The sequence below is a fragment of the Lissotriton vulgaris genome, unplaced genomic scaffold, assembly GCF_964263255.1.
Source record: "Lissotriton vulgaris unplaced genomic scaffold, aLisVul1.2 SCAFFOLD_2125, whole genome shotgun sequence".
Classification (NCBI taxonomy): domain Eukaryota; kingdom Metazoa; phylum Chordata; class Amphibia; order Caudata; family Salamandridae; genus Lissotriton; species Lissotriton vulgaris.
In genome coordinates, this window is record NW_028246696.1 from 360,920 (window position 1) to 373,599 (window position 12,680).

Genomic DNA, 12,680 nt, shown 5'->3' on the forward strand with positions numbered 1-12,680 from the left:
TCAAGCAACACAATGCAACAAGGAAACTTGCTTCGCTGCGTTACGTGAAAGGGAGAGAATAGAAATGCGCCATATCTAGTAAGATATGCTACACTCCTGCTCTAACCCAGCATTGGTGCACTATGTGCTGCATAGAGCCAAAGCAGGCACCCTTGCACCATGGTGCAGGATACCTGCATGACGAGCAGCATTGTTTATGTGCAGGAAGAGACACCTCCATGCACAAAAACAATCCTTAGAAGCATAGTCCTCTTTCTATGTGTGTTGCAGAATGCAGTTCTCATAAAAGAGTAAGCAATCAGTAAAAATAAATATATTTCTCCTTCTTAAGCTGCTATTGGGTAAGAACACCATTTCAGAGCAACCTCAGGTTTACAAGTCTTTATAAATCCTAGTTTGTATCAAAATACATGTGTGGATGCGTGGGAATGCCCATCAAGGCTCAACTGGCCGCCGTAATAGGCTCCAGGTGTTTTCCTGGTTACGCTGGAAGGGTGGGCTGGTTTTGGGATGGTGGGGGACGGTTTTGTTAGTGGAAGCCGGATTTGCAGCAGTGCTGCAATATCGGCCCCTTGCAACAAAAGCAGCACTCTGTTTCTCACCAGCATGCCCCGCCCCCCCCTCCTTGCTGGTCTGACTTAATTGCCTGGGCTGGTTTGCGTTCTCAGCCCGGCCCTGTTGCCCATGCTCCACCCATGTGATGCCTACCCGATGCAAAGTAACACAAGGCAGTGATTTACTTACGTTATGTTACTTGCGTGGCTTAGTAAGTGCCCAAAATGTTTTGAGTCCTCTGTGCCACAAAAGTGACTCAACCCATATGCAAAATCTTAATAACTCTGAGGCTGAATTCATTTGCTAGGTTTCTGACCCAGCCACCTCTCGTCCTGTGCATCAACAGCGTAGCAAGAGTGTCCGGGGCCCTAATGCAGAGAAAGAAAATGGGACTCTTATCCATCCCTCTGTTAGTAACAGTCATCAATAATTGCAGTTGAGTATTCTCTCCCAGGGCTCTGTGCGACCATACCTGCTCTACTAATAATAGCTACACCCCTTCTCCTTTTCACTTGTGCAAACAGGAAGTGTGAGAGTGCGAAGTCGACACCAGCAGTCATCCCCTTGGAGCTTAGGGTGTCATTTAAGTTATTTTTAATTTGTTGGAACACTGTGGCTGCGATAAGGGCGAAATAGGTTGTAATCGACCTAAAAAATACTTCACAGTGACTAAAGAAGAAACATAACGTGCCTTGTGTTAGATTCCAGCAAAAGACAACAAGAGATACATCAAAAATCAAGTAGGAATACACACATTACTATCAAAAGCTATGGATTTTATTCTGAAGTTAAGGAAGTGTGGACTGGCAGCCATGGCAACCCTTGCCAAGGCAACCCGCTGCAGAGTCGAGACAGAGCTAAATTTAGAACGTCTCCTCAAGTGAACATTTTCATCGAGACAGGGTGTACTTTCCTACTTCACGCCATTTTCAGTTTTCGTTTTGCAAATGTGTTCGGCCTTGGGTCACAATGACATGCAGGCTGCAATACACGGTGAGGATGTTGAGTTTGAAGTGTTGGATTTGCTGAATCTCCTGCTGTCGATTTTGATACTGGCTGTTAATACAGAGCAAGCCTTGGGTGGAAATACATTGTAATATTGTTTACAAACAGTATGTTGACACCAGATTGCACGTTTAAATGCTCGAGGCACAAAGGAGCCGATGTGAGGAAAGAAAATAAAATGTTGTAGTCGTAATGCTAATCTTCAGTATCACAACTGAGTAAAGGTTTTCCGACAGGCAAAGGCATTTATTTTCCTTTTCTAGTGTCACTGCAACCAAGTCAGACCCCGGAAGTGCTCCTTGCAGCTACGTATATATGTGGGTGGTGCAGATATACACAGCAGACCACGCATTACTTCCGTGGCATTTAAGGAAAGTTACCAATAGGGTGAAGCTAAATATGACGGTAACATTTAGGGCCGTAGTTCAACTGAAAATGCGGTAAAAAAAATGCACACAAAAAAATGAACGGAGAGCAAGCAGAAAAGACGGCCTTGCTACCATTAGGATTTAATATCTGCATATGAGACAAAGCACAGACTTTTTGAATCATTTGGCTTAAGTTAGTGTCTGGGCACAGAGAAAGGCATGTCCTCTGGGCTCCGACCCCAGTTGTGGCATTGGTCTGCTTTGCACTGCTGATGCAACTGAATGTTATTGAGCAATCTGCAGTTGGGCGACTGTCTGCTTCTGAAGACACATGCAAGATGGAGGCCCATACTATTGAGTCTGCCTTTCTTCATGTAATCCAAGATGAACTCGTGTATCGCCAAGTCCAACAATTCTTCCAGCATACACCAGCCAGCATCATGATAACTTGTCTTCATGGATGCATTTCCTCAGTAGTGGTCGGTGATCCTCAAAAGAGGAGGGTCGTCGATCCTGCTTCAAACCCAGTGGCAGAGAGGGATAAATCACAATGCCTTTAGGCTCACATTCCAAAGCGCTCAATCATGGCTTGTTAACAGATTTTATAATGGGCGTGACATGAACATAGCTTGGCATTTAGACACATCATGAATTTACATCTGCTGTTTTAAAAAAAGACAGCTTGTATCATATACACCGAGACGTGCCATTTGAAAACAGAGAGGGGAATTCTTGTAGTGGAAGGTCCTGAGACAAACGTGTCAGCCTTGCGCAACCTGAGTTGCAGATTACCTAACAATAATACCAGGTATGGGGTTCAGTTCTAATCCCAGTGATCTATGATATATCACTGTGTCCACTTAGTGAAGATAGGCTGAGGCAGATGCATCTTTAAACATGGTAGAGCTTCTCATTGTATAAAGTTTACTTGTGATGCTATGCACTTTGGTGACTTGCAAATGTTTTCTAGTTGTGGCTCAGTTGTTTTATAATAGAGCACAATAGTTTCAATAAATATTGTAAACTGTTACTGTGTCTTTAGTTTTGTTTATTATGGACATGCATGAGTGAGAGAATGAAAAGGTGATGATCTGGTTCCACAGTTCCCTGAGGGAACTAGAGTGTTGTGTTCTGGGGTGCTAACTTACCTGTCACTCTGGAAAGGTTAGAAGGACAGGTAGAGCACTAAGATCTAGTTTTGATTGGAGTTGATAGGTATTGATGTGGTATGATGACTCAGTCCCTACGTATTGATGTTCTGTGATCCCAGGCATAGTTCTATTTACACAGAAAGCCTGCAACAACATCAAGTAGGGAGACAGAGCCCTTTGTATAGCCTATGAAAAAAGCAAACGTTATAACACAGACAACTGGACAATGAAATTAATCACCAGGCAATAAAGGTAACACAAATTATGAAGAAAATCCTACCTAGTGTAGCAAATACTTTCATATTTGGAGGTGTCTGATTGAGGGCACAATACCACATAGTCATCAACCACACCCCATCCAGACCAACTACACTCAGCTAAACTGACTGATGTGACCCACCATAGGTTGCAGCCACCCAGTGGAGCACAGGATTGAGCTTCTCTCAGCAGTACCAAACTGTGCTATAAGGTATCTCCTGGCTTAAGGTGAGGTAGACACATGTTGCAATAGTCTGCATCTTTTAGTTAAAGAGGGCCTTGTGTGTTTTAAAAAAATCCTCCAGTTGACTTTAAAATATATTCACCTCAGCAATTAGTGAAATACTATTGATTTACATTTGTGAGATTAAATTATAAGGACTAATTTCCATGGCTATTACAAATATTGGTTGCATCATTCTCTAGGCGCACTAAGAAGTGTAACGATCTTTAGATGTTGAGATATCAATTGATTGTGCCTGAGCATTGATTATGCCACGTACTTAAATAACACTTTAAACTTGTCTGAGGCCTGCCATTGCAGCCTGTGTGTGAAGTTTTAAACAGCCATTTCAACCTAGCAAAGTAAACCTCTTTTCAGGCCCAAATCCCATGTTTATTATATGTCACCCCTAGGGTTGGCCCTAAACAGGCCAGAGAGCAGGGTATAGTGTATTTAAATAGTTAGATATCTATGTTTCAGTTTTACATGTCTTGATAGTGAAAAACTCCTATTGGACATGGCCCTCTTTGGCAGGTTCACCCCGAAACGTTTTTGCTTTTTCCTAGCCTGTTTCTGTAACCTGGTGTTGGTGATTTTAGATCTCTGCGCACTTTTTCACTGTGGTACAGTGTAAAGTGTGTGAGCTCTCTGTGTATGTGGTGAGCGTGACCTGCCCTCCCATAGGAATGAATGAGGAATATGTATGCCCATGGTAGTTCCTGATGTGTGGGGAGTGCAGGGTCGGGTTTGGTATGTGCAAACTCGTGATATTGAATGCTGCACAATGATGTATGCGGCATGAATGTATCTAGTGTAGAAGTGCCACTTCTAGAAGTTGGCATATTTGTGTAATTTGTGTCTGGCGTGTGATTGGCTGGAGCTGGCTGGCGAGCCTGGCTCCAAGAGTCTTGGTGGGTCTGCCCCGGTGGTGAATGGAGTGCTTAGCATGCTGATGTGAGGGAGGGGTACACCTGGGACCTGAATAGGGCTGGGCTTTCCCCACAAAATGCTGGCTCCACCCCCTGTGGTGCGTCTGATGTCCCTGGCCTGGCCAGTGAACGGAGTTCCCTATAACCAGTTGTAGCTGGTTCTCACATTGCCTGCACCCTGCTAGACAAAGGATTGTACTGTACAAAAAGGGGCTGTGTCCCCTTACAAAATGTTCTTGTTTCTGACTTAAATCCTGCCAGGGGCATGCTGCTGCTTGGGCCCAGGGGAAGGCTTGCCTCACTGGGCCCTGCCCAGCCCCTGGATATCTGATGGACCTGGATGCCTGGAGGATCTCTGTTTGCATGGGGTCCCCTTTGCTTCACTTTGCCCCTAGGACCTTTTTTTCTTTGAATCCTGAGCTGCCTGTGACCCTTCTTAATGCAGGGGTCACCTCTGGGGACTTGTGGGGCTGTCCGTGCCCCCAGCGCGATGTGAGCGCTTTATTTGGGCTGTGCAGCATGGAGCTGCTCTCTGTCCTGCCCTTTTATGCCTTGCAGGTGCCCACCCTGCATTATGCCCACATTGATATATTTTTATGGACGGGTGCCACCCCGTTTATTTAATTATCTAGCAAGTGCCCACCTCGCTTCTACTTTTATTTTTATTCTCGAGAGTGTCCACCCCTCATTGTGCCCCGAAGGAGTTCACCGCCGCAGCCCGGGGGAAAGCAACGCTGGAAAGAGATGTCCGGCCCACCGCCTGGTTGTAGGCAGGGCCGTGAGGAAGTTGTTTCCACTTCCCCCTGCCTGGGGGAAGCCATTCTCGGCCCTTCCGGTCTCCCGTGTGGAGAGGGAGACCGGAGGTGCTGCCGCTGAAAGAAGAAGTGACGTCCTCCCGTGGCCCGGGGCTCCCGTGAAGTGGAGAGAGCCCCAGGGCCGCCAGCAGAGAGGAGCAGAGTTACTACGGGGCTCCCGTGTCCTGGAGGGAGCCCCGGCCAAGAAGTCCCGCACTGTTGCCCAAGGAAAGGAGCCTCCCCCAGCAGCCCGGTGAGTGTTTAAAGGCTGAAGGGGGGAGAAGCTCTTTGCGTGTGTCGGTGCCTGTGTAAGGCACCGACTTGTCTTGGTGCCTTGGTGCATTTAGGGCGGTCCTGGATGGCATTGGGCCGCCCCAATGTTTTGTTCTGCCGAGCCTAAGAGGGCTCCAACGATAGGGGCATATATCATTTTAAAGCGCAAGTGCGCTTCGTGAGTGCCTAACAGTTTTAAGAGCCTGGAGGGCTCCAAGGCACCTAATTGTTTCAGGGGCCAGGGAGCTCCTAGGGGTCACTTGTAATTGTTTAGAGATCCTGTGTGGCTCTGACCGGGCCATATGTGTTTTAAGGGCTCAGGGGGGTCCTCAGGGGTCCGTGTTCCCCCCATTTTAGCGCAAAATTGTTGTTCTTAGAGCCAGAGGGCTCCAACGTTTTGGGAGCAATGTTCTAAAGGGCTACTGAAAGCCCATTGCATACTTGTGACTTTCTCAGCTGCCCAGCAATTAGTGGGCAGCTGCACCGTTTAGGCGCCAAGGGAGGGAGAGTCCCTGTGTGGGACAGAGATGGTACAGTGGTGCCAGGCCTGCCACAGCTGCGCAGCACTTAGTGCCAGCTGCAACGTTTAGGCCCTGTTACTGTTCTCAGCTGCCCAGAGAGAAGTGGGCAGCTGCAACGTTTAGGTTTGCGCCGGTGGCGCACCCCTGACTGGCGCTGCATTGGCAGCGCGCCCTGACATTCTGGACACAGGGCTCTTGAGTCCCCTTGTTGGATGGCCAGTTGGCCAGGGGGCTGGTATGTCGGTAGGGCGCAAGGCCCTAATGTGATTATTGCGTAATGTGATTTCACTATGTTTATGATAGTAATTGCCTAAGGTGATGTTTGCGCAATGTGATTATGAGGTTATTTTACCTATGTAGGTTTATTCTAGTGAGATGTTTTCACTCTGTGAGTTACGCCCCTAAATATGGTTTATTCTTAGGAGGCAGAGTCTAATGTGTTTAGACTAGTGAGGCGATTGCCTACTGTATTTTTACCGGTTAGGCCCAAATGTGAGTTATGCGTAATGTGTTATGCCAATAAGCCTGTGACACCTCTGAATGTGTTTTATGCCTTATGTGTCTCACCTACACCTCTGAATGTTTCTATGCATCATGTGTAATGCTTCTGACCTATACCTCTAAATGTATTTTATTCTTAGGTGGTTGTGTTTTGCCTAGTATAGTTTATACTAGAGACGTTATGTGTCCATGCGTGATCTAGGCCTATGGTTATTAGTATTGCGTAGTGTGTACCTACCTGTTACCAGTGGTTACTGGTTGTGACCTATAATTGTTATTTTGTGCTATACTTATTCTAAGTTCTAGAAGTGCTATTTCTACTAAGTGCTGATTCTGACAGTGGCCCATGTGGCCCTGTCCTGGTGTAAATAATCCTGTGTGAATATTGCCCGTGCCAGTTGACACAATGTATATTGTGTGATTACTATCTGATGTGTTTTGACAATACAAACGTTATTTTTATATAACCTTGTGTGGAGATCCTTTTGTGGTGTGCCTAGGATGTTGTTGCTGTTGTGTGTGTGTACAAATGCTTTACACATTGCCTCCGGGATAAGCCTGTCTGCTCGTGCAAAGCTACCAAGGGGGTGAGCAGGGGTTATCTTGGCGTGTGACTCCCTTGCCCTGACTAGAATGGTGGTTTCTGCCTGGCTTTGGCATCAGCCTTAGCCAACCAGAAATCCCAGTTCTAACACTCCTTAATCAGTTTTCACTGCGTGAGGCCTACGTCTCCCAAAGGATAACATTGAGTTAACTTAATACATTTAATAAGCGATTGAGAACAGATAGGAATGTTGAGTGTGGTTTCTAAAAAATTGTAATATTAAAACCCTCTTTAATTGTAAAGTTAGATTTTAAGTCACAATTCTGAAAATGCCAATTTGAGAAATGTGGTATTGTCTTGTCCTAATCATTTATTGTCTGCATCCTGGGTCACATGACTAGGTATAGCTGGAAGTTGGTCTTTGTGTATTCCTCTCAGACATTTAGACAAAGGGTAACAGGTGTTGGCAGGATGTGCCATCCCTGACTTGATGACGGGGAGAAGCGGTCACCTACCACACTTACACATCACAAAGGCTCTGCCCGAGCACACTCACAAATGATTTGACAATAATCTTTTGTGACCCCAGACAAGCTGGGGCCAAGGCATGGAGGCGGTAGATTTCAGACACCTTTGGGGATAGAAACCTCCACACCTTCTCCTATTTCAAAGTGGGCACCAGGTATAAATATTGGGCCCTCAGACTCAACTCCTAAGTATACCTCTGGACCTGTAGAAGACTCAAAAGGACTGCTGTGCTGCTCTGCAAGAAGGAATTCTGCTCTATTGCCCTCTTGCCCTTCTGCCTGCTGTTCTGCTGCCTTAGTGATAGGACAGGACTTGCATTTTGAACCCAGTACCACCAGAGTGACTGCAAGGGCTAGGTGGCTGGTCTCCTGATCAGAGCCTCAGGAACAGAAAAGACCCCAACCACTTTCAACCCAGCATCTGGACCATGTCTCCTGTGAGTACTACCCCCATGCGTGTGCGTACTACCCTCATGTGGTACCAACACAGACATTGGGTCCACATCTGCTCTGTCAGCCCAGCTGTAGTCCTGTGGGCAGAACATCCACAACATGCCACATCACCGATGCCGTAACTCGCATCGATGACTGCAGTCTCCTCAAAACTCCAGCTGTGCAACTAATTCTCGATGCAGGACTTTGCATCGCAAGCTCCTGATTGATGGCATCCTCGACAATGACGCAGGACTCTACATTGTATCCCCGCAGCTGGCATCATTGGTGTGGGTTTCTCCTGTATTTTTGCATTTGCCTCCTGTTGTTGTGCTGTGTGTTGGACTTTGTTTTGTGGTCTAGATGCTTTGGGCACTTTGCATCTGCTGTTCAGTGCCAAAGAGCAAATGCTCCCTTTGTCAATTGTTGTTATGGATTGGTGATTCCATGATTGGCATATTTGATTTACTTGTCAGTCCCTATTACAGTGCACTGTGTGTGCCCAGGGCCTGTAAATCAAATGCTGCTGGTGGTCCTGCAGTGCTAATTGTGCCACCCACATAAGCAGCCATTGCAGAGCCTATGTGCAGTCTTTTACTGCCATATCGACTAGGCAAGTGCATCCACTTTCCAAACCCTAACTTTCCCTTTTCTTACATGTTAGTCACCTCTAAGGTAGGTACAAGGTATTCCTGTGTGCAGGGTGCTGTGTATGTGAAAGGTAGGACATGCCCTGTGTGGGATGTACTGATAGTTAAATACTGTCAATTTCGTTTTTCACTATTGTAAGGCTATCTGTCCCCATATGATAGAAACAGGAGTTTGCTTATAACATCTTATAAGCATAACTGCCCATGGGAAAAAGATGGGAAAATAAAGTTTGATATTCCTGAACTCAGAATGTTAAGAAGCATCTTTTAGTAAGGGTGATGTTTACATTCGGGGTTTGAAAATACCACTGTTATAAAGTAGGTATTTTCTTGCCCAAATATCCAGTGTGCCTCTGCTTGGTTGTGTATTGACTGTCTCGCTTTGGAGTGACAGGGGCGGGGGATGTGCATTCTGTTCAGACAGCCATTTGGGAGGGGGGTTAGGTGTGTCCTGCTTTTCCAGGGTGAGTCAGGGCTGGGATGAAAAGACCTAGGATGCATTCAGAGTAGAGGGAGGAGAATTCTTTCACACCTGAGTGTGCCTGGTCTGCCTTTGAACATGCTGTCTCCACCTCCTACCAGGAAGTTGCACCAGAGAGGACAGCACTGCTTTTGGCTGGGCTAGGAGCTTCTCTGCCTCAGAGATCAAAGAGATTTACTGTGTAAAAAGAGAGGCCCAGACTCCAGACTTTTAGACTACTTTGGACTCCAAGCGGAACCTCTATCAAGGAGAAGAGCTGGAAGACACTGGAGGAGGAGTACTGCCCCTTTGCCGTGTGCAGTCTGGGGCTGGCCTGCTTTAACTGTTTCTGCCAAGGAGAGGAACTCTGTGTGTATCCTGTTTGAGAAGTGTCTCCAATGGCTTGGAAGTGGAGCTTGCCCCCTGTTCACGAGGTCTCAGGAAAAGCAAACACTTCTGGGCACCGTCTCTGGAACAGCTGGTTTCAGTCACCACAGAAGACAAGGGTAACTGACTCTGTCACCAAGTCCATCACAAGATTCTGTGTCCTGAAGGCCCCGCAAAAGGCACGGCCGCACTTTGCACCGCATCCTCTGCTTCACCAATGCCATCTTGGCGGATGTCACGGAGCCGTTGCTCGCACCGCGTCATGTGGGAACCGCATTCTGCACCGCCTCACTTTACCCTGCCTGGATGTCACAGACATCGTCACTGCCAGACCGGTACATCGACTGGCTCCGTCACCTGCACCGCAACCTGCCAGCACTGCATCGAGCACCACCTCACCCTGCACCGTAAGCTTTGGGCTCACCGACACTGTCTGGACGATTGTCACCGAGTCGCTGCTTGCACTGTATTGTGAGGGCACTGCACCCTGCACTGATTCCACTGATTTGCAACACAACCGCAGCAGTTGTCCCTGACCGGCTCATACCATTGTGTTGGCCGCAAAGAGTAAAGGTACTGCTTTCGAGTCTGTATTCGCTTAGCTGACCCAATACTGACGCGGTCAGCTGGAATTGTTAGACTGTGGTTGTCAGCATCGAGGTAGCTCTGGATGGAGCTACCAACTCGGATGAACTGTGTTTTCAGCTATTTATGCAATTTAAAGGTTATTTTGCAAAGTAACTATTTTTACAGTATTGTATTTTGGATTTTTGTTGCATTTGGTCTTGTTTTAGTTTACATAACGATGACTTATTTTCCTAAACTGATGTAGTGTCCATTTGTAGTGTTTTAACTGTGTTGCTGTATGTGTGCACACATACTTTACACATTGCCTCTCAGATAAGCCTGTCTGCTTGTGGCAAGCTACCAAAAGGGTGAGCAGGGGTTATTTTAGAAGTGTATCCCCCTTACCCTGACTAGGAAGAAGGTTCCCTACGTGGACAAAGGTGCAAACCCTTGCCAACTAGAGACTACAATTTCTAACAGTTATTTTGGTCTCAAATAATTTATTAAATTGTACTCTATTTTTCTAAATTGGCGTGGTGTTTTTCGTGTTGTGTTCTCACTTTATTACTGTTCGAAGTGCGGAATAAATAGTTTACACATTTCCCATAAGTTAAGCCTGACTGGTTTTGTGCCAGGCTACCAGAGGGTAGAGCACAGGTTAATTTGGGATTTGCTTGAGTTTCACCCTGACAAGAATTGTGGTGGCTTATTCATCCTCTGTCATCTGTATCTGAGCTTGTACCCCCCCAAGCAACTCATATGTACACATGTCAAGGTCGTATGATGACTGAAGACATGTTATACATATATTTGACTTGGAAGTCTTAGTGTAACAGATTATAAAATTCTAAGAAAGGTGCATTTAGCCAATTAGCTATTTCATTACAAGGCCTGCATACGAACCAAACACAGGATGCACCTTTAAATAAAAACTGCCATCAATAATCACATGTTGTTGCTTTGTATGTGTACCTCACATTTACACTTCACCTTCTCATTGAGGACAGGTAAGGAAAAAAGGGACTGCAGCTAATGTGCCTAACATGTTAACATGCTACCATAAGTAGTTATGGGTATTACCTAAAAAACCTTTGATCCATGAAGTAATAAGGGCAATGATGATACTGATAGTGGTCAAATAATATTGTCAGCAGTTGACTCAGCAGAATCTCATCCGATGAAATCTGTCCATTATAAGCAGCTGTTGATGATAATAGTAATACTACTTTTGATGCTACTATATCATAATATTAATAAGAAAAGCAGTGCAATTCATTTTCTTATTCTTCATCTAAATATTATTGGTTGTATTATTTCCATTATGTTTGTTAGGATGTTGTTGAATGTTATGTTATGTCACACCATATTTATAAAGCACACATGCACCAAAGAGTTTTCATGGAGTTGAGGCTCAGAGGCAAAAGGAATATTCTTCGACAAATATTGATAATAGTAGTATTAATAGCATCGTAGTAAGTGGCAGACTGTAATCCACAGCGCTTTTCCAGTGCAGAACGAAGCAGTGTCAAAAGAAACAGGTTTTATTTTGTAAAAGTTCTTTTTACACCGGGTCCTGTATTTTGTGTGCAGTGGGGGTATATTATGTTATATAAGAATATTAAGAATAATAATTATAATAATAATAATAATATGAATAATAAAATAATAATAATATGAATAATAATAATAATAATAATAATACTACTACTACTACTACTAATAATAATAATAATAATAATAATTATTATTATTATTATTATTATTATTATTATTATTATTATTATTATTATTATTATTATTTATTATTATTGTTAATATTATTATTATTATTACAACAATAACAATAATAATAATCATCATTATGCTAAGGGATTCATCTCCATACTGGCTCCTATTTGAACACGTCCAAGAGTTCAATATACTGTTCTGAAAGTCATGAGCGAACAGTATGTAAAATATTAGCGCTTTGATACACTAGTTGATGGGCAGTATACACCGCAAAGTTTGGTATTAATTGTCCCTAAAATTGTTTAAAAATAATGATCAATTCATTGGTTTGGTTCTATACTTACAACATTCTATTATAATTGATGCGTTCCTGTGTTGAGAGGATCTCGTTTTTTTGGCAGACATTACTAATACAATGGACTGTGAGAAAGAGCAGACTGCGCTGCATGATGGGTTTTCTGGACAACCTGTGATAGAAGACACCACCTGGGGTATCTGCGAAACAGAGAATGATTTTGCGTACGGTGACGTCGAGCATAGGTTGGATCTGCTGCAAGCCCAGCTCAATAGGTAATGTATAATACCTCACTCTTTCCTGGCCTCTTGCAATTTGGAGGTTAGTCAAGTAAAGTATCAGGCCAAGGAACACTGTGCAGCGCTTCATTATTGCTATCAATCTTAGGAGCAAACACAACAGGCACAGCATTGAAATATTTGTTTTCTCAGTACAGACGTTTTGAGACAGAATCACGCCTGAATAGGGAAGTTAGCAAAGTGGATACTGGAAAGGATTCATCAGCAATAACT

The 12,680-nt window shown here is 44.6% G+C and overlaps 1 protein-coding gene across 1 annotated transcript in view; it reads left to right on the forward strand.

Moving 5' to 3' along the window:
- LOC147665788 (voltage-gated inwardly rectifying potassium channel KCNH7-like) overlaps window positions 1–12,680 on the forward strand; it is a gene marked incomplete at its 5' end in the record, with an annotated part of 344,861 nt that overhangs the window by 280,411 nt on the left and 51,770 nt on the right. The window contains one exon of the mRNA XM_086949481.1: window positions 12,275–12,443. Within this exon, the coding sequence (XP_086805607.1) occupies window positions 12,275–12,443 (169 nt within the window). The remainder of the gene's footprint in view (window positions 1–12,274; window positions 12,444–12,680) is intronic.